The 22598-nt window shown below is 51.9% G+C and overlaps 1 protein-coding gene across 1 annotated transcript in view; it reads right to left on the reverse strand.

Annotated features, from left to right (window-relative positions):
* The window catches only part of SLC2A9 (solute carrier family 2 member 9), a 156388-nt gene that overhangs the window by 78089 nt on the left and 55701 nt on the right, over nucleotides 1-22598 (reverse strand). Inside the window, exon 6 of the mRNA XM_021101011.1 lies at nucleotides 14597-14729. Within this exon, the coding sequence (XP_020956670.1) occupies nucleotides 14597-14729 (133 nt within the window). The remainder of the gene's footprint in view (nucleotides 1-14596; nucleotides 14730-22598) is intronic.

Raw genomic sequence — 22598 nt, forward strand, 5'->3', positions numbered from 1 at the left:
GCCCAACACGGCGAGCTCCTGCCCCAATGTGCCAGGTTCTGACTGCAGGACCTGCAGCTGGTCCAGCTTCTAGACAGCATCCCGTCCATCTTGGTTACACAGCTATGAGGAGGGGCAGCACTGCAGGACCGGGGCCCCTGGTGCCAGGCAGTGTGTCACACCAGATTCTGGGGTCTCTCAGGACCTGCTGTCTGAAAGGGCTACAAGACCGATGGCTGAGAGATGCTTAGCAAAGATGCTTGTAAGATGCACCTGTTGTTGCAGGTGTGTTCCGTGGCGGACCGCTCCCAGCTGCACGTCCCCTGTAGCTGTCCAGCTGAAGCCGATGAGTCCCAGGGTCCCGGTCATGGGGGACCGAAAAGTCTCTATGCTGCTCTTTCTGGTGGGGAGCTCCACAGTTTGTAAAATATTAAAAAGGGTATTGCTGCTGTTTCATTAAAAGCCCAGAGTATGAAGAAGGCATTCTGGGGTATTTGGGGTATTGGGAGTATTTGGGGTATTTGGGGAGCCGTTTCGGGATATGCTCTCTACCCACTAGGTGTGTTCATGAATTCTGGCAGGTTCTTCATCTCTGAGTCAAGAGAGGGGGTAATGTCGCCTGCGGCCCCTCCCAGAAAACGGGGCGAGTCTCCCAGCACTGTCAGCATCAGGACTCCATGAGATGCCGGGTGAGAGGTAACCAGCAAGAATCTCCCTCTGGGAGTCAGGGGCCCTGCTTCGAGCTCCTGCTCCATGAGCGGTCGGAGGCGGGTGGTGATGGTGAGTTCCCAAACCCCTCTGGGTTGAGGGGTGCTTGGCCGTGGGAAGGGGAGCCCTGCCTTCTCCCTGCCCAGGAATTCGGCGAGACTCACTATTTTTAATGCCTTTCACAGGTGGCTAGTCTTCACAGCCTGGACCACTTTCAAGATCCTGATTTTTTTCTTATCTGTTTAGCACACAGCCAAGTCCAAATCTGTGTTGGATGCTGGTTGGGGGGGAGGGGGTCAGTGGGAGGGGGCACAGCACTCAAGCAGATGCAGTCCCTGTCTGGGAGAGGGACAGAAACAGGCAGTGGCACCACAGTGGCACCAGTACCAGGGCGAGATGACCGGGGGTGGGGGTGGGGGGCTGCGATGGTCAGTGTTGTGTGTCAACTTGAGGGGCCACAGAAAGCAGCTATCTGGTCAAATCCTAGTCTAGATGTCACAGTGAGGGTGGTTTTTAGCTGGGAGTAACTTTCACATAGGTAGAGATGGAGTCAAGCAGGCCCTCTGTAATGAGGGTGGGCCTCACCTGATCAGGTGAAGGCCTTAAGCAGAAATGACGGAGGCCCCCAAGGAAGAGGGAGCTCAGCCGGGAGATGGTCCCCAGGCTCCTGCTGCAGCAGCAGCTCTTCCCTGGGTCTCCAGCCTGCCCTGAAGATTGTGGACTTGCAGGCAGAAGCCAATTCCTTAAACTAAACCTCACTCTCAGCCTCTTTTCCTACACACATACACACACACACACATACTCTCCATACCCATTTCTCCGGGGAGCCCTGATGGGTACAGGGACCATCCTGACCCAGCCTGGGACCTCAGGGGAGAAGTCACTTGCCCCATCTCCCTCCTTCACTAAGCACGCTGTCCTGAATGCACATGTGGCCTCCCTCGTTGTGGCTGCCAGAAAGATGTGGCCACAGATCCCTGATTACAGGGCTGGGTCTGACCAAGGGCCACTGTCACTGCACCCTGACAATTCCCCACCCGGATGTGCAGGCCAGGCTTTAGGGGACCGCTCACAACCAGTGGCTGAGCATGGCCAGGACACCAAGGCATCCTGTTCCAGGACACAGGGCTATGCTGGGGCTGACACTGACTGAAGGATGTGTCAGGGCCTTGTCGAACCTTCCTGGTCCTGTGCAGCACCTAGGACCCCTCTCTTCTCCTCTGGGGAGTGGCCTGGTCCCACGTCTGTCCCTCCACCTCCCTGGTCCCTCCACGTGCCCTTCAGAGACACTCATTCCAAGAAGTCTCTAGCCGTGGCTCCACCCGGTGTTCGCCTCTTAGAGGACCCTGACTGCATGGCCAGCAGCCCAGAAACGGAAGTCGGGGGCCACTGGAGAGGCACTGAGCCTCCCAGAGCGAGTAGCCATAAGCTGGGCGAGAAGGAAGGACAGGTGTCTTTAACCAGGCGACCATCTCTGGGCTTTCCGACAGCCCTTGGAGACAGACCTGGAATTACAGGATGATGGGAAATTCCTCTCAAGGCCCAGGACCTTTCTGCGTGACCTTGAGGTCCTGCCTGGGCCCAGGATGCCGGGGGCCTCTACAGGGAGCTGTCCTCTCCTTCTCCTGGACAAGGACGTCCTTGATAGACCCCAAGTGTTTGTTGATTGACTAAGGGGGCCACCTGATCATAATCACTGCAGCGGACGTTGCTCCCGTGCTTTTTGCCACCGCAAAGCGGCTGCACATCCCTGATCTTCTGTGATCACCCTTCTGGTCCCAGGAGCTGGGCATTTGTGCTCTTCCCATTTCACAGAGGGGAAAACTGAGCCTCATCTGAGATGACAGGCAACTTGCCTGGGCCTGTGGGGCTACTGTGTGGAGAAGCAGAGGCTGGAACACACCCCACCCCCTTGAGCCCACACTCCGTGACTTCCAGAGGACCCGGGAGCAAAAATAGCAGCAGAGATGCTGCTGGTATAAAGAAAGAAAGAAAAGTGTGCAAAGGAAACGGCTGACACCAGAACGTCTCTCAAGAGAAGAACTGTCTTGGCTGAGAAAAATATTTTGATAAGTGCCTGGAGAAAGATGGTTTGCTGCGTGTCTGCATGTCAGCTGGTTGCAGCTTCGGAAGGAAGGGAAGCTGCCCCCCACACTAGAAGGAGACGACACTGGAGCCCAGGCGCCCTCTGGGAAGACAGAGGGAACCAGCTGGGTGTGTGAGTCACTCGACAAACACTTATGGTCTATCAAGCCGTCCAGGAGAAGAAGAGGACAGCTCCCTGTAGAGGCCCCCTGGCATCCTGGGCCCAGCTAGGACCTCAAGGTCACGCACAGAGGTCCTGGGCCTTGAGAGGAACTTGAGAGGGGAAAACAAGGCTGGCGAGAGGCAGGGAGTCGGGCCTCTCCTGAGGCCTCCTATATGGTATTGAAACCCTTCTGTGATTCAGTGCGCGTGACTGCTGTCGCTGTTGGAGGAAACCACGTAGGTGCTGAAGTTCACGTTGGAGTTATTATGCTATAAGACAAAGCAGCAGGCAAGGATGCTGGTGTCCAAAAAGGCTCGAAGCCCACAACCTCAGGACTTCAGAGACCTATGAAGACGGTGTTGGACATCCCCGAACTGTGGAATCGGGGTACAGGAAATTCCTCCCAGCTCTGCGGGGCTCGGAGAGCCCCAGCCCACCTGGGGGCTACCAAGGATGGCAGGCACTGACCATGGGCACAATGTTGAAAACATCCTGCGCTGCTGGACCCTCTGCGATTCTCTAACTTTAAAGTGACTGTAAAGCAACAGATGTTGGCGAGGACGTGGGGCAAAGGGAACCCGCATCCCCTGCTGGTGGGAGTGTCAACTGGTGCAGCCACTACGGAGAACCATATAGAGGTTCCTCAAAAACTACAACTCGAACTGACACAGGACCCGGCAGTCCCACTCCTAGGAATATATCCAAAAAACGCCAAAACACAAATTTGAAAAGATGCATGTATCTCAATACTGATAGCGGCGTTGTTTACAACTGCCTAGATAGGGAAGCACCCTAAGTCCCCAGTGACAGATGAAGGGATAAAGGAGATGTGGTGCATACACACAAGGGAATGCTCCTCCGCCATAAAGAGGACAAAACATTGCCATGTGTAGCATTGTGGATGGACCTGGAGGGCATTACGCCAAGTGAAATGTCAGAGAGAGAAAGACAAACTCTGTATGTTATCGCTTATACGTGGAATCTAGAAAATACAGCATCCTAGTGGATATAACAAAAAAGAAGCAGACTCACAGACAGAGGACAAACTAGTGGTTACCAGTGGGGGGGGGGACAAAACGGGGGGAGGGGCAAATGGGGGAGGGGCAAATGGGGGAGGGGAAGTATAAGACACGTTCAAGGATATATGGTACCACACAGGGAATAACGCAGGGAGAATAGATACTATTTTGAAACAACTTTTAACGGAGTGTAGCCTTTGAAAACGGAATAAAATTTTTATAAATAATCTATGCAAGACATTAAAAAAAAAAAAAAAGACTGTGTCGTCGCCAATTCTCAGTCACTTGCTTTTTGGAATGAAGACGTGCCTTTCCGCTTTGGGAGCCTGGGGCTGAGACATAAGATATCACCTGCCTTACCAGTAAACAAAAGATGTCACAGACACCAAGGATGGCAACTGCCTCCAGGGGTGAGCCGGTAAGCCCTGAGGGAAGTCAGGAAGGAGACAAAGAACACCCACCATCCAGCAGCCATCAGACGGCTTCTCCTCTGGTGACTGAGACTTGCAGGAAACTCAGCATGTGAAAACACTGGACACTGGCCCAGACCACAGGGAAGGAACCATTGCAGGGAGCCCAGACCTAGCATCTTTGCACACATAGAAAAGCGCTCAATGCTTTAGCTCGAGATGTCTGGTTTTCTTTAATTAACAATAATCTTCTGTTCCTACTACCTTCCCTTTTTGCAAAACTATAGATCCTAGCTCCCCACTCGCCTCCAGTTTTCTCAAGGTCACTTGACGTGCTGCCTCCCGGGCTTAAGCCCTCAGCTTTGCCCACCCAGTAAAATGTAACTCTCTCCTTTCAGACGGTGCCTATTTTTTTAGTCGACAGGGCTTTTACGGGGTGGTTTCTGAGCTGTGTCTTGCTGCCCGCTGTGGACCCGTGGGGATTCTCTAGGAAGCTGCTTGCTTCCCTGGGCTGTGGGTCCTTTGCTCTGCACCCCGTTTCACCAGGAACAGGGCACCCTGGGAGACAGCTGTTCCGGGGTAAAGTGGGGAGGTGCCCAAGGTCACTTGTCACAGCTACACTGGAAGTGAAAGCAGAGCGACAACCAGGAGGGCAGGGCCTCCATCTTCCCAGAGCAGGTGGCTGGGCTGATGGGGGCAGAGATCAGCCCTCAGAGGGTCTATGTCTCCTCCCCCTCCTCCTGCCAGGTCCCGCCGCCGGGGTCAGGAGATGGCTCATCTTTGTTGCTGACAGGTGGGAGCCCAGGGCACTGACCTGCCCCCCTCTCCTGGGTCTCTAGGTGTCATGGTTTGCCAGGAGCCTCCAAGCGAGAGCAGGGCTGGGAGGGGCTGAGGACCCAGGATGCCCTCCCCGGCGTCCTGGGCTTGGGTTTTGATGGTGGCATTTGAGGGACAAGAGGACTGTTGGGCTTCAAGGCTCCTTCAAGGAGACAGAACTCAACGCCAAGACAAGAAATACCAGACCCTGATCATCGCCCCACCCTCTCATTGTAATTGCCCCCCCCCACCTTGAGCAACCTGGCCTCTTCCTTCCTGTTCCTGCTCAGAAAGGTATGCAGCCCACTCCTCACCCCGCCTCTATGGCAGCCTTATACTCCCCCAACCAACCAGCAGGTGTATCGTAAGATTCTTCTTTCCCCAACCAATCAGCAGGTCAGCAGGTGAATCCTGAGACCTCTCCTCTCCCTGGGCTGTAAAAACAGACACGACCACTTGGCCAGGGTCGGCTCTCTCTGATCGTCTGGAAGTTGTCTGTCTCTTATCTCAATGAACTCTTTCTTTCTCACTAGGCTGGAAAATTCTTTTTCCCGACCCGCGTGCACAGACCGTGACAAAGACCAGGTCACCTCTACATCCTTCCTTATGGGGGGAGGCAGCAGTATGGAGCACAGAGGTCCTGCACACCTCCACCCAGGCCTGCCTTCTTCCCGTCCTGGCCTACTTATTCCTACTATTTCCACACCTCTGTGATCACAGGGATTTGTTTGATGCTCTGTTTGTCTCCCCACCGAGCATGCTGTACTAAGCATGCTTTCATGATGCAGCAATTGCCTTATAATTGTTTGTTCCCTAAGTGAATCAAGCTGGCTTGGGGATAGGATTTTTAGTTTTGAATACAGATGTGCAGAATACCGACTTTTCTTTGGGGCAATAGATGCATATCTGGAGTTCACTCCTGGCTCAAATATAGAAAAATCGCAATATTGCAGTGGACATTTCCTGGGCCTTAAACCTAGTAACCAGTCGATCAATTATCTTTTGATAATATATTTGTGTCTAAGTACACTCTATGTCATTTTTTTTTTTGGTCTTTTTAGGGCTGCCCCAGAGCCATATGGAAGTTTCCAGGCTAGTTAGGGGTTGAACTGGCGCTGCAGCTGCCTGCCTACACCACAGCCACAGCAATGTAGGACCTGAGCTTCATCTGCAATCTACACCACAGCTCACGGCAATACCGGATCCTTAACCCACTGAGAGAGGCCAGGGATCAAACCCACATCCTCATGGATACTAGTCGGGTTTGTTACCACTGAGCCACGACTGGAACTCCCACACTGTGTCTTATAATTATAAATACACTTAAACACACACTTAAGGCAGCACTCCGCCCTATAGTAACTCAGGACTGGAATGGAGGCAAACTGAGTTTGAACCTTATTTCTGTCTCTACTAGTCCTGGGACCGCAGGCAAGGGGCTCGCTTTCTGAGTGTCGGTTTATATTGGAGACAATGGAAGCAAAGCATCTGGCGTGGAGAAGGCCCTCTTACAGCAAGAAAATGGTGTTTTGGGAAGACAAAAGCTTTAAAAACTTCATGCACAAAGACCTTCCAATTAGTTTTTTGTTCGTTTGTTTGCTTTTTTGCTTTTTAGGGCCGTACCTGTGGCACATGGTCATTCCCAGGCTAGGGGTTGAATCGGAGCTGCAGCTGCCAGTCTACATCGCAGCTCAGGGCAACGCCCGATGCTCAACCCACTGATCGGGGCCGGGCATGGAACCCTCGTCCTCATGGATACTCTTCGGGTTTTACCGATGAGCCATAATGGGAACTTCTACTAGTTCTTCGTTATAAATACAAATTAGAAAGAATCAGAATGTCCAGCAGTTTTGAGAATTCAAAGCAGTTAAAAAATGTTTAGACGGGAGTTCCCGTCGTGGCGCAGTGGTTAACGAATCCGACTAGGAACCATGAGGTTGCGGGTTCGGTCCCTGCCCTTGCTCAGTGGGTTAAGGATCCGGCGTTGCCGTGAGCTGTGGTGTAGGTTGCAGATGCGGCTCGGATCCTGTGTTGCTGTGTCTGTGGTGTAGGCCGGTGGCTACAGCTCCGATTCAACCCCTAGCCTGGGAACCTCCATATGCCGCGGGAGCGGCCCAAGAAATAGCAACAACAACAACAAAAGACAAAAAGGCAAAAAAAAAAAAAAAATGTTTAGACAATATGTAAAATGAAGGCAAAGTCATAGTTCAACCAGAACTGATTTTCTTCACTGTTTAACATGATTTTGGGGTTTCCTGTGCTGCTCTAATCCACTGCCCCTAGGCTGAAGATAATACAAACTTATCTGACAGTCCTGGAGGTCAGAGGTCCAACACAGGCTAAGATCAAGGGATCAGCAGGGCTCTGCTCCTCCTGGAGGCTCCAGAGGAAAATCCATTCCCTATCTTTTCCAGCTTCCAGATGCTGCTGGCATCTCCTTGGCTCCCAGCCCCTCCTCCACCTTCAAAGCCAACAGCTTGGGACCTTCGGTCTCCCTCTGACACTGACACCTGCTTCTGTTGTCACATCTCCTTCTCTCACTCTGGCTCTCCTCCTCCTTTCACTTGTAAGGAGCCTTGTGATTACTGGGTTCATTCATATAATCCCAAAAGACAGTCCCTACCCTAAGACCCTTCATCACATCAGCAGAGCCCCTCTTGCTGTGCAAGGTGACATTCACAGGTTCTGAAAATGAGCCTGTGGGCATGCTTGGAGGCCATTATTCTTCTGATCGCACAGGCTAATATACAAACTGTAATAAGGAAACATGCATAGGGCACAAACATGAGGGGGGGGATGGATAAAAGCAGCTTCATAAAGTCACGTGATTCCCTGCCTCCCCCCCGCCCCTCCCCCACCATAGAGATGATGGAAACATGTGGAAAAGGACCCAACGAGTTCAAGTATAAATGATAATCGAGTTGCAAGAGAGTTGTGGGTGATTCGTCCCCCAACATGACACATCGTCTCTATTCTCAGACCAAAAGATTTCAAACTCACTTTAGCCAGAGAATCTTTTCCTTCAAATGCAAGGTCACGCAGAAACTCATGTGGCAAAAGCAGAGAGTCTCCTTTTTCAGTGCACAGCCCTTTACAGTTTGCAAAGCCCACCTCTCACCAACACCACCGGACACGAACTTGCTGACGTCACGCAGAGGCAAGACAGCTGTGATGTTTCCTTGCTTAGGAATCGGAAAACCAAAGCTTAGAGGAGGTTGGTGCCCAGGAGAGTAGGCTCTTGATGGAGCTGGACTTTCTGGTCTTTTCTAGTGGGTCTTCCCATGCCTGCCCAGTGCTCAGATACCTGCAGAAATGCAAACTCCCCACCTCTGTAAGCAGCCTATCCCATTCTCTCTTTTTTTTTTTGGTCTTTTTTTCTAAGGCTGTACCCATGGCATATGGAGGTTCCCAGGCTAGGGGTCTAATTGGAGCTGTAGCTGCCGGCCTACACCAGAGCCACAGCAGCATGGGATCCGAGCTGAGTCTGCGATCTACACCACAGCTCACGGCCACGCCAGATCCTTAACCCACTGAGCGAGGCCAGGGATCAAACCTGCAACCTCATGGTTCCTAGTTGGATTCGTTAACCACTGAGCCACGATGGGAACTTCCCATTCTTTTTTTATTCATTTAAAAAAAATTAGAGTGTAATTAATTTCCAGTGTTGTGCCAATTTCTGCTGTACAGCCTGTTCCATCCGTGCATCTCCTCTCTTGCAGAGAAAGGAGACAAACAAAATATCCCTTGCTGTGGCTTCTCCCATCTGGTTCCCAACCTATCCCTCTAAATAAGGCTGCTCTCTCTTCCCCTCCATCGTTTGTCGATGGTTTGGTCCTGCCCCTGAGTCTTCTCTTCCTTAGATGGCACTTCGGAGCCTGGAGGCAGATACCTTGGGCCAAGAGCAGAGGGGAGACTATGGGGTGAGGAGACTGCAGGAACAACAGGGAGAAAGGGAGAGGCCCCATCAGGGTGAGCCATTTAGGGCAGAGACTTGAGCCCCTAGCCTGTGCTACCCTGGCTCTGCCACCGCGTGGAGGGTCCAGGCAGGTCCAAGGGCCTGGACCTCTGACCTGGCCACCCTGGGGGTTCTCTACTCTTTGGGAGACCAGCGTTGCAATGGTTTGGGGAAAGCTTGAATATGTTTAATCCATCTCCAGCTTGAATCCACTTGAATATACTTTCTTCTTGCCCCAATAAAAAACTGGACTCCTGGTAACCCAGGTAACATACTTTAGCCCCTAACACCAAAGGGCAGGAAGTCGGCTGTCTCCAATAAAGGCCATTGCTGAGACCCATTTCTGTCCACCTGGCATATGGCCCTGCCTCCTGGGTGTTTCTGGCCATCTCTGAACTTCAGAGAAATTTCCTAATCAGCTCAAGGCACCAAGGCAGTTGCCTGGAGCATCCCGGGATAACAGGCAGCCTGGCACTCCCAAGGCACGAAGGCGGCATCAGAAATGCAATGATCATGCAGAAAGTTGATTTTACCCGAATGCAGTTGACCATCCTCGTTGGGTGGGAGTCAGACTAGCGCGGGGAGGCTCAGGAATGACAAATGAAGGCAGTTCCCACTAATTTCAGGGCTTTCGCTCAGCTCAAGGAGTGCCGGTAGCTCTTTACAGGAGCTCACTTGGCCTCACTCTAAATATGCATCAAATAGCTGGCTAAGCAGTGCCATTTGGAAGAAGCCATGAGTTATTAGCCTTTGGAACACCCAAAATACCTCAGTCTTGCTGGTCCCAGCCAGTGGACACTCAAGTTGCTCTTTCCAGACTGTGACAGCTCCCACTGGTGGTCAGATGCTATTATTACTCATTCTCCCTTCCTCCTTGGGATCAGGTCTTGACTTTTGGGGACAACGGGGCTCTAAAGGACTACATTGCCAGCTCCTTGGCAGAACATGTGCTCCTATTTGGATCAAAGAGACACAGCCTTCAAGGAGACTTATTAAAGAAGAAGGGTGAGTAATCCCTCCTATTCATCCTCCTCCTCTTGGCTGGAACGCAGATGTGATGGCAGCCACTTTGGGCCATGAGGCAACCTCTGAGCAGAGGTGAAGGATTCAAGGAAGATGGAGGGATGAAAGCAACAAGGGCCCCGACACCAAGAAGAACCGTAACAGCCTTAGGCTCCCTACCTTCACCCTTTTCTTATCTAAGAGGAAGACACAAACTTCTGTCTTAAGACACTATCATTTAGGTTTTCTATCATAAGGTGGCTGTCATTAATCCTGACATGTGTACCTTTCTCTCCCCCCAAAACCGAAAGAATCACACTTGCCCTGTTCATGGTGTCAACCAAAATGATGATGGCACCAATAATGGACAGTCTTCTTTTTGCTATTCAGGTCAGGGTTCTAGCCAGTAATTGGCTTCTAAGTGCCACAGAAACATACTTCCTCTCATCCACAAAACAACAGCAACAAAAAGAACTGCTTTTTTATCTATCTGAGGAAAGTTTGGGCTCTTTCCCTTATTTTTTAGGTGTGGGACGTCTCCTCAACAAATAAATAAGACCGACCCTGACTTCATCCCTTGCACTCTCAAGTGGGGGTGGGGAGGGATGGGAAAGCCAGAAAGGGGCGTGTGGGATGGATCATTGGCATTGAGGGCCCCCATTCAAAGCCTCCCATGCCTCTGCCCATTGCTCTGTAACTATGTAACTCCACTCTGACTCTGGGGCTTGAGCCTGTGACTTACTTTGGCCAAGAGTATTTTGCCGATTTGAGCTTGAAAAATTGCTGTGTTTTTTGCTTCCCCTCTGGGACCTCTGTGCTCGCCATGAGACTATGCCTGAGGTAGCCTGCTAGAGGATGAGAGGCATGGAACAGGATGAGCCATCCTGCATCAGCCGGCTGACCACCAGACAGGCGAGGGAGCTTCTGCTGAGACAAGAAGAGTTGCAAGGGCGGCTCTATCAAGATGACCAGAACCCTGCAGCTGGGCTAGAGACTTGGGACCAATAGCTGCCATTGTCTTAAGCCAACGAGGTCCAAGGTGGTTTGTTACACAGTATTATCATGGCGATAGCTAACTGCGACAGGGCACTTTCCACCACATTACCGATGGACTGGCCAAGGTGTATCTCCCGTTATGTCAACAAGGTGCTAGATTAATAGAGTGTGTTTTATTTATGCTCATAGGTTCCAGAGCAAGATAATCAGAGTTCACATCCCTGGGCTGCCACTTGCTAGCTTTGTGTCCTTGGTTCAGTTATCTTGGCCTGGGTTATTTTTGTCTTAAAGTGGAAAAAATAACAATGTGATCTACTTTCCATGGTTCTTGGGAGGGATTAACGATCTAACACACGTCAAGTGCTCGGGATGAAACAGTCCTCAGGGCAGATGAGCTATTAATGAGGAGGGTGGCTGTCTCCTTTAACGAGACGCCCCCTCACCTCCTGGACGGCTGGAGGGCATCTTATGGTCCCCTCCCCCCATCGCCTGGCAGAACCACCCAGCCCAGCAAGTAGCCCTTATTTGCAGAATGCCTGGAGTGAAATTAGCACTTTTATTAGTACAGAGGCAGATTTCGATATTCTATTTCAACCTCAGACCAGTATCTCTGTTCTTTCTATAAAGTGCACATGTAATATGTATCATTTTTTACAACTGGCCTTCCCTCTCACTCCCTGCTGTGCCAGGGAGTAAATCTTCTAAGCCTGCTTCGCTGTCTGGCATTTGCATGCCCTGCCTCTTCTGACCGAACCTCACTGGAGCGGTTCCCAAGGCTCCCCCCAATAGCGGAGCCAGACAAGTGGGTGAGCATCCTTGCAGGCCGGTGGGGTGGGGGGTCAAGCTGGAGGGGGTGCTGTCCTCCAACCACCTTAATTCAGTTGTTCTGGGGAATCAGATCCCACGGGTTCCTCCTCTGCTGCTGTCTTTTGACTCCAGAGCCTCCCCCGTCTGACCATCAGCCTCCTTCCCCGAAGCCCGACGTTTGGGTGGTCTGCCTCCCCACAAGCCCCATGGGAAGCTCCCTGGACCACTACCCACGGGTGCCCCTCTATGTATGAGGGGGCTGGGAGGGAACGCACTCTCAGGTTCCAATGCTTCTTTTGTCACCTCCTGGCTGTGGGATGGGGGAGGGGTTACTAGCCAGGCCCCCCTGTGGGCTTCAGGAGGGGCGGGCACACCTCTCATCCCCATCAACACACTCCACAGATCCCGTGTACGTGGGCACTCCATCGAGGAAAGATCTGTCCTCTCCATCGATTTTGAAAGGCCTCTGGAAGCCAAAAACCATTTCACCAGAGCCTTGGGTGAGTCAGCTTCACCCCCATGTGCCTCTGTGTCTTCAGCCAAAAAATGAAGGCCATGATAAGGCCCTCCGATTCCATGTCACAGAACTGATGTCAGTGAGGAAACGGATCCGAACCACACACTGCTAGGCAGACGTAGGCAATTATTAATATTTCATATGACATTCATCAGCTCAGAAAATGCCTAGGCTGTTTGGATTTTAACAGATGTCACAGATGGTATTTTAAATCAAAGGCTACAGCTAATGGTCAGTTTGTTTCCTGGGTGTGGACGTTAGGGAAATTTAGAGCAGAGGACAGGATAATAAGAGAACGGACAGAGTCTGGGGTAATGACGACAGCAGGAGATGCTCTGGTGATGCTCAGATGAACTCCAACACAAACTGTACACGCTTTATGCATTTCCTTTCTGCAGCGGAGGGCTCCCAGAATCGGAAAGGTGGAAGGAGGTGGCGGAGGCCGGCCTGCAGAGCGGGGCTGTGAAGGCAGCAGGTTATTCCCAGCCCTCGAGCTGAACCCCAATGCTATCCACCGTGTCTCCTTTTTATAAAACCCACAGAACGAGGAGGCTCCTGCTCATTCCATGTTGCCTGTGTCTAGGCAAGATGATGTTGCCTTTTCTGGGCTCTGGAGAAATGCGATGCTTGGGATCTGGCCCAGCCCCTCTGCGCTCAGGGAGTTGACGGAAAGCTACCTACGATGACCACCAAGCTCCATGCGGCCCTCGCGAGTCCCTCCAGCAAAACGGGGGTATCTCTGCTCCCTTGCAGGGCTGGCCGCAACATGCCAGTGGGTCTCGGTGCAGAGGCCCAGGGCTGGTGTGATGGGAGGGCTCCTTCTGTCTCTGTATGTCCCCTTTCTCTGCGTGTGAATGTTCAGACCAGGGAGCTGGCCAGGGAGGAAGCAGAGGGAAGAGGACGGCCTGAGATAGACCCAAGGCACTGCGAGGTCTGTGTTCGTGGCATCTCTGCCATGGGGAATGAAACCGCAGGGCCCTGGGGGGCTCCTGGGCACAAGCCTGTGTATGTCCCCCATTTCTTGTTTTTAGGAAATGAGCTTCAGCCTCCTGTGACCGTCCCGGAAGTCTAAGGGGCAGGTTCAAGGGTGGGGGGGGAGGGGGTGGGATGCAGAGACCAGGGAGGAGCAGGCAAGACCAGTCCTGGGGCCACTAAACACCCGCTTTGAAGAATGAAAGCCTGCATCTACCCTGAACCTTCTCTGCGACCCGATTTTCCACTCCCCAAACTATTAAACTACTTCCTCTTCCCTCCTGAGGGAGGGCTCAGTCCTTAGGGCATTAGCCTGCGGTGGCCCCCTTTGCCTGGCAGAGCGATAAAGCCATTTTTTTCCTCCTTCGTCCCAAACTCTGTCTCCATGTTCCAATTTGGCACCGGTGGACAGAGGCTGAGTTTTGGCAACAGGACCTCCTGAGAGATGGCAATGAAGAGACACCGCATGGAAGGAAGCAGACCTGGGTCTTACCCTGCGCTGCCCTGGCTTTTCCAGGCTCCCCATTGCTCGATGAAAAACTGTCACTGTCATCTGATTCTCCCAGAATGAAGTCACTAGCCATGCAGTCACTGACCTTCAACATACCCTGAAAAGAGTTAGGGGGTGGGGGTGGGGTCAGGAGGTGGGGGGCCCTCTGTGCTCTGGGGAAACTGGCAGAAGAAGCCTTCGGATAGATATTTTCAGGAGAAGGTTTCACGAGCCCAATTTCTTGCATTTTCTCACATCTAGAAAAGCCCTGAAGCCATGAACAGAGACACCTGCTCCTCCTGACTGGCAGCAACCTTCTTGTGCCAGCAGCAAGCCTTGGCCAAACTGGGCACCTGACTGCATACGTCCCCTGTCACTAAGATCACAAATACATGGACCCCATCTCTTTAGAACTGCTCCTCTGAGCTCTCTAAGGTGCTGGCTTCCGGGCCATAGTCCTCATTTTGCCCAAAGCAAACTCAACTCACAGCTCTCCTGCTGTGCCTTTTTTTTTTTTTTTTTTTTTTTTTTTTTTTCAGTTGACGCTGTGCTCTGCGGCCTCTCCCCAGGTCCCCCCAGCAGGCTGTCGGGAGGATGGAAGGATGGCACCCAGCACACCTTGCAGCGTGACCCCCGCGACGAGGCTGGAGCGCGTGGGCCAGGCGAGGGGTCCCTACCTTTCTCAGCTCCCTCCTGGTCATGCTTCTCAAAGAGCAGGTAGCGTGGGCTCTCGGGGAGAAAGGGCAGGCTCCCCAGCTGGGTCAGGGCAGGAACGGCCATCACTCCAAACAGGTAGGGCCAGGCGCTCTCCTGGGGCAGAAGAGAAGCCTGGTGAATGATGAGGCCTTCGGTCAGTATTTGGGGGCCAGGCCCCTGCTCCTGTTCTCTGTGCAGGGTCCCTCTGCTTGATGTGAACCCCTTAGAACAAAGGCTGGGGACGGAGGGGACACTGGTTTAGCACCAGGCCCAAGTGTCTCGCATCTCCATGCACGGGGTGGATGGATCCTTGGAGGCACCTGTGAGGTGGTACCCTGTGGGGTGACTCGGAGAAGCGGGACGTCGGGGAGGCCAAGGCCTGGCGGACTCCGGTCCTGAGGGCTATTTTCCCTCCACTATTTCCTGGTTGTGTGGCCTTAGAGACCATCCTTGTGGCGCCTCGGAATCCGCTTCTCCCCATCTGGGGAACGGGCACAGCCACGGCCGCCTCTTAGGCAGTGAGAGGGGATCGGATCATGCTCCAACGTGGGGCTGGCCCCCAGCAGGTGCGCAGAGGAAGCCGCTGCCATGTTGGTGCTGAAAGCAGCCCCTTTGCCCCCTTCCTGTTTGCCCTTTTGTGTCCTCCTCTGACCTTAAAAGAACCTTATTACAGGAATGGGACCACTAGGTCATTTAACCTGACTCCTGTTTTTTTTTTTGTTTGTTTGTTTTTTTTGTTTTTTGTTTTTTGTCTTTTTTAGAGCCGTACCCACGGCATCTCCCAGGCTAGGGGTAGAATCAGAGCTGTAGCTGCCGGCCTCCACCACAGCCACAGAACACCAGATCCAAGCCGCGTCTGTGACCTACACCACAGCTCATGGCAACACCAGATCCTTAACCCACTGAGTGAGGCCAGGGATCGAACCCGCATCCTCATGGTTCCTAGTTGGATTCGTTTCTGCTGAGCCACGACAGGAACTCCCTTAACTTGATTCCTGACTTTCGCTCTCCTGGATGCACCCCATGTCTGGCCTAACCTGTTGCTTCTTTTCCTAAATAAAAAGAGGTAAGAATGAAGAATTAAGCAGTTAAAAAAAAAAAAAGGAGTTCCCGTTGTGGTGCAGGGGAAATGAATCCGACTAGGAACCGTGAGGTTGTGGGTTCCATCCCTGGCCTCACTCAGTGGGTTGAGGATCTGGCGCTGCCGTGAGCCACGGTGCAGGTCGCAGATGCAGCTTGGGTCTGGGGTTGCTGTGGCTGTGGCGGAGGCGGCACGATGCGGGCTCCAGCCTCCTGCTTTGGAGATTCGCAGACCTTCCTCCCCCATTTTCCCTTTAAAAACTGTCACGGCTGAGCAGACTCCTCAGGGTGGTCTCTGGACACGAGTCCACCTTATCCCAGATTGCCTGCTTTTCTGAGTAAAGTGCTTTTCCTTTCTATGGATAGCTGCCTCTCCAGTTACTGGCTTTTGAGCAGCGAGCAGGTGAAACTGAGTTTGACAACTGGCTGAAATCATGCTTTGACTGTGGGGCTGGCGCACAGTAGGTGCACAGAGGAAGCCACTGCCATGTTGGTGCCCCAGCCAGACACCTCTCAGGCCCAGGATATCTGACCACCCAGCGCCTGCCAGTGAGGGGCAGCTGGAATTTTCCCATGTTCCCCACCCAAGGGGGGACGGGGGCTGTGGGCGCAGCTCCCTGCTGAGCCGGTGGAACTTTCCACCTCCCACCAGCAGGAAGAGCAAGCCGGGCTTGCATCACGCAACTGGCATTTAGAGGCCCTGCAAACAGCGTGGCTCACTGGGCGCAGCTCTTGTCTCTCCCACTCTCTGTGACCTTGGGCAAGTGACCTCACTGCCCAAGCCTCAGTTTTCTCATCTATAAAATGGGGATAATATTCACGCTTAGTTCCAGGTAGGCGGGAGTGTTAAATGAGCCCACAGATACATAAAGTGCTTGGCATAGGGCTCCACACACAGTGGGCCCGCAGGAAGGAACGGTTTTTACTATCAAATGCCAGGAGAAGAGCAGCACATGGATGAGGTCCCTGATGCTGCAGAGAGGCCCACCAAGAGGGGGCCCCTTATCGTGCCCACTTGACAGAAACAGTCACTGCAGCGCCGAGAGGTCAAAGGGCTCGTTGATAAATAAATAAATAAATAAGTTAAGTCCATTTTAAAAAAAAGTAAAGTGTTACAAAGTAATGTCCTTGTGATGCAATAAACATCTTTGTGTAAAAATAAGTAAGTAAATAAATTAAGGGGCCCTTGAAGCCACAACCTGGTCCCAGAGGCCCGAATGAGAGCCAGTCTGCCATCCCAGAACCTGAGTTTTGATCCATGGAGCTTGGCCACAGGGGCCTCGGTGACCAGGGACCAGCTCAGCTGATGCTTTTCCAGTTACGGGATAGACTCCTCACAGCCTGAGGGCACAGGCCACTCCCAGCACATAGCAGCTGTTCAATAAATACTGGCTCCTGGGAAGGGCCTTCTCACTCATCATCTCTGACACAAAGGGCCCTGCCACGTGCACCTCTTTCTAGGGAGCCGGTCAAGCAAAAGAGCATATATATTTTTTTAAGATCATTTTATTTATTTATTTATTTTTTGTCTTTTTCCTTTTCTAGGGCTGCTTCCCGGGGCATATGGAGGTTCCCAGGCTAGGGGTCGCATCAGAGCTGTAGCTGCTAGCCTACATCAGAGCCACAGCAACTTGGGATCCGAGCCGCATCTGCGACCTACACCACAGCTCACAGCAACGCCGGTTCCTTGACCCACTGAGCAAGGGCAGGGATCGATCGAACCTTCAACCTCATGGTTCCTAGTCGGATTCGTTAACTACTGTGCCACGACAGGAACTCCCAGAAGGGCATGTTTAAAAAAACACGTACGACCGGCTAACGCCGGGCCAGTAGGTGCTACAGAGGGTCCGGATGAGTGTTATGGGTGCCGGATTTACGGAACCTGATGTGTGCAGTGGGCAGGAGGTCAGTTCATACGCTTGCTTATATTGCTCCGGAGGATCAATCGGCCGAGATGACAGCTCAGGTAAGGTGAGTGGGTCTTGCAATAGCTCAGTTATCTTGCTCTTCCACCCACAAAGCTTCCTTTTTCAACACAGACTCTAGGTCATGTTTCTCATGAGCTACAGGTGACCTTGGCCCTTTCCATAAATAAAACCTCCTGGACCGTGATGAGATAGCAAAAACTTTCAAGTAGAGTTGGAATCATTGATCTGACCCGAGTCAGGTTCTACTTTTTTTTTTTTGTCTTTTGTCTTTTTAGGGCCACACTCGAGGCATGTGGAGGTTCCCAGGCTAGGGGTCTAATTGGAGCTACAGCTGCTGGCCTACACCACAGCCACAGCAACTTGGGATTTGAGCCACGTCTGCGACCTATGCCACAGCTCACGGCAACGCCAGAACCTTAACCCATGAGCAGGGCCAGGGAATGAAGCTGCATCCTCATGGATACTAGTTGGATTTGTTACCAGCTAGCCACACTGAGAACTTTCCCTCTTTCTTTTCTTTTCCTTCCTTCCTTCTTTTTTTTTCTTTTTTCCTTCCTCCCTCCTTTTCTTTCTTTCTTTTCTTTTTCTTTTTTTTTTGTATTTTTGTATTTTCTAGGGCCGCACCCGCAGCATAGGGAGGTTCCCAGGCTAGGGGTCGAATCGGAGCTGTTGCTGCCAGCCTACACCACAGCCACAGCAATGCAGGACCCAAGCCGCATCTTCGACCTACACCGCAGCTCACAGCAGTGCCAGATCCTTAACCCACTGAGTGAGGCCAGGGATCGAACCTACAACCTCATGGTTCCTAGTCAGATTTGTTAACCACTGAACCACAACGGGAACTCTTCTTCTTCTTCTTTTTTTTTCTTTCTTTTTCTTTCTTTCTCTCTTTCCTCTCCAGGGTGCAGCATCTTGAGGTGGGATCTCAGTTCATAGACCATGGACCGAACCCGGGCTGCAGGAGTGAAAGTGCCGAATCCTAACCACTAGACCACCAGGGAACCCCCTGTCTGACTCCTATTTTGACAACAAGAGAGTCAAGAGCATGGCTGCATGATCACCCTCACACTTTCCTGCCTTAGAAATAATACTGAAATTACCCTCCAACAGCATGATCCTCGCCTCCCGGAAAGCTGTCCCAAGTAAGAGATGCAAGTGCAGTGACCTGTCCAGGGCTACCTTTCAAGAAATGCTGGCTCCCTCCCCCTTCCTACCACATGTTCCTGCTTTTGAAGGGTTTGCGTGTCCTCTGCCTCACTCGGTTCTTAAGCAATCTAACAGGAAAGTAGGGGCTGAAGTTATTCTTCCCATTTTGCAGACAAGGAAACTGAGGCTGAGAGGTGGGGAGACGGGTTGAAAGTCCGGCAGCAAAATCGTCCATGACATCGGCTTTGTCCTGTGCTCATTTTAGAGAGAGAGTCATGCGATGTTTAAAGCTCGTTGACCTGCAGGGTCCCTCCCTGGCCAGCCTAAGGGACAGGCTGGCCCTGAGCACAGGAGAATTTGCTGAGTGCTGCATTCACAGTAACTCGGTTACACCCTCACGACGGCCCTTCCTTCGCCCACCTGACAGATGACAAAACCGAGGCACCAGGAAGGCAGGTAGTGCACTCACAGCCATGCATCTCACAAAAGGCTGGGTGGCACAGCTGCTCCAGGAAGCGTGGTGCCCAGCTCTGCACCCTTCACCCCTGTACAGCCCAATTTCCTGACTATTTATGGAGCTGGCCCTCCTCTGTCCCGAGGGACTTAGGTAAGCAGCTCTCCTTTCTAAATAAGGCTCCCTGAACTTAAAGCCCTGAACTTAAAGCCCATCACGAATCCCACTGTCAGCCTTCTGTGTCTGGCTGAATTATCCTGGGGTCTGGGTCTCACTGAGACCCACTCAAACCACGGTGTCCTCGAAACGGAGCTCAGGACAGACAATGAAGTGTGGTTCGTTCTAAGGGCCCCAGAAGCCCAAGGATGCCCTAAGGTTTGGACTTTCCCAGATGACCTTGATTCTGGAGATAAAGGAAGTATGACTGCCAGTGGTCAGGGACCAGCCTGGTTACCAATGAGCTCAGGGACCTTGGATCACAGCGTCAGCCTTTCACAGCCCCACGCAGCTCCAGAGTAAGATCCAAGTTCAAATTCTGGTTCTTCCACTTACTAGCACTGAGGCCTTGAGCAAATTACTTACTCCCTCTGGGATCTCATGAGGAGAGTAATTAACACTTATTTTGCAGGGTTGCCTTGAGACTGATGGTGGCAATAACCCCAGCATTGGCCTGGGACATGACTGGGAGCCATGAGATGCTGCTTCTTTTTCCCCTTGGTCCTGAGCCAACAGAAGGGTCTCATCCCGACTGAAGAACGTGTGTGAGGTCAGAACAGCTGCCCCTGAGGCTATGACATTGGATCTGGGTTCCGTGTAGGAAACTCACCTCTCAGACCTGAGCAGGAAGTCTGGGAGTTGAAGGGTAGCCCACCCACTCTCAGGCTCCCCTCTGATTTCATCAGCCACTGCTCCCCCCTCCTGGATGCTCTCTCTGCCTTGGGGTCTCAGGCAGCTATCTGGTCCCCTTGTCTTGGACGTGGACACTCCTGGTGGCTCTTTGCTGGGCTCACAAGCACGGGACCCCTCCCTCTCTGGCACTGCCCCCTGGTCTGTAAGATGCTAGGCTGCACCCAGGTGCACGCTCCCACCCCCGCCCCCACCCCTCTCCCTTCATTCTTTGTACATGTAGGGTATGGGGCTGGATTTTCAAAAGGATGCTAATATCTTATTTCCTTAACTCATTCATTCAGTGCTCACACCTGGGCAGGTATGAGGGCAGTAAGAACAGAAGCAGAGCCATGCATGGGGTGATGGGCGGGCCTGCAGCCCTGGGCCCTGTTTTAGCTTTTTCCAAGCAGTCTCCAGCATCAGCTTTCTCGTGCCCCCTTTCTGCAGCTGTATGCGTGTGTGTGGGGGGGGTGAGTCCTAGTTGCCAGGCACCTGCCACACTCTCACAGGCAGAGGTTCCACTTGGCCTCATCGTTTTTCCTGAAGAAGGGACTTTTTCAGCATCTCACCTCTTCTTCTTGCCTTTGAAAGACCTTAAAAGGTCAGGAGGAGACCGAAGTCAAAGAAAGTGCTGAGGTTTCAAATGGAGGACTGTTTTCTGGGGCTGCTTCTTGTCACGAGCCACTCAGCACGGGGTCCCTCGTTCCAGGCTGTGTAGGAGTCACTGGGCAGGTGCAGAGGGGGAGGGGCCTGAGAGAAAAGGCTGGTTGGGCAGGTGAGGACCCCCAGCAGCATGGGCATGGCCCGTGTCCAGGAGGCTAAGAAGGAGAGGCCACACCTTGTCATGCAAAGAAACTGCCTGAATTAAGCTCATGCTCTTTACCTTGGCATTCAAGGTATTTCACGTGGCCACGACTATAGCCTTGGAGGTTTCCCATCCCTGGTGGTTTCAAGCTGTTTTAAAGAACTCCTGTTCTCTGACGCCTCTGAGTCTTTGCACATGCTGTTCCCTCTGCTGGGAAAACTTTTGACTTCCTGTAGCCTGCCTGGCAAGCTCTTACTTCTTCATTTTTTATTTTATTTTTTTATTTTTTGTCTTTCTGCCATTTTCTTGGGCCACTCCCATGGCATACGGAGGTTCCCAGGCTAGGGGTCGAATCGGAGCTGAAGCCACTGGCTACACCACAGCCACAGCAATGAGGGATCCGAGCCGAGTCTGCGACCCACACCACAGCTCATGGCAACACCGGATCCTTAACCCACTGAGCAAGGCCAGGGATTGAACCCGCAACCTCATGGTTCCTAGTCGGATTTTTTAACCACTGAGCCACAACAGGAACTCCAACTTCTTCCTTTAAAACTTGCTCATGTGTCACCTCCCTGTGGGTCCTGCCCTGACCCCACAGGCAAAGTGAAAGGACTCAGAAGTGCTCTTTGGCATGTGTTTCTACGCAGCCCTTTAACGTGGCATTGGGTCAATATTTTCTTTGTGCCCGCTTTGCACACCGTGCAGTCCAGCTTTGTCAAGAAGCTGGTTATATAAGAGGTCACTGCCGGCCAGCGCTATATTTAAGCATTTTGCAAACATGGCCAAATGTTTCATGCTAAGAGCATTTGGAAAAAAAAAAATCAACAGTAGATACATAGAAAACCAAGCAACCGAGAAGTAATCACAAAGGAATCATTAACATCAGGAAAAAGTTGCTTGAGAAGAGAAAGGCATCAGGGTACATGATCATAATAATATAAATATTAACCAATGAGGTATGAGAAATTGTGCTGGAGTTCCCATCGTGGCTCAGCAGAAACGAATCTGACTAGCATCCAGAGGATGCAGGTTTGATCCATGGCCTCTATCAGTGGGTTAAGGATCTGGCATTGCCGTGAGCTGTGGTGTAGGTCGAAGAATTAGCTCAGATCTGGCGTTACTGTGGCGTGGTGTAGGCTGGCGGCTATAGCTCCAATTTGACCCCTAGCCTGGGAACCTCCATATGCTGCAGGTGCGGCCCTAAAAAAAAAGACATTAAAAAAAAAAAGAAATTGTGCTATAACTATATCGACAGGATAGAGAGAGGAGGGAAGGGTGTGCTAAGGGTGCTTAGACCTTAATTACAATAGGATATCAATGAGACCATTGAAATGAATGAATCCAAAAGGGGAGTGCTGCAACAAATTATTTATACATCGGTACAGATAAATATATGGAGCTTTATTATAAGCAACTGGCTCAAATTATTTTATTATTTTTTCTTTTTTTCTGCTGCCCCTGTGGCATATGGACGTTCCTAGGGCAGGGACTGAATCTGAGCCGCAACTGCAACCTACACCACAGCTGCGGCCACACCAGATCCTTAGCCCACTGAGCCAGGCCGGGGATCGAACTGGTGCCTCCACAGAGACAGCAGATGATCAGCCTGCTGCACCACAACTGGAACTCCTCAAATTATTTTAAAATATGGGAGAACTGTGAAATGAGTTGTAAGAGTC

This window comes from Sus scrofa, chromosome 8, assembly GCF_000003025.6.
Source record: "Sus scrofa isolate TJ Tabasco breed Duroc chromosome 8, Sscrofa11.1, whole genome shotgun sequence".
Classification (NCBI taxonomy): Eukaryota; Metazoa; Chordata; class Mammalia; order Artiodactyla; family Suidae; genus Sus; species Sus scrofa.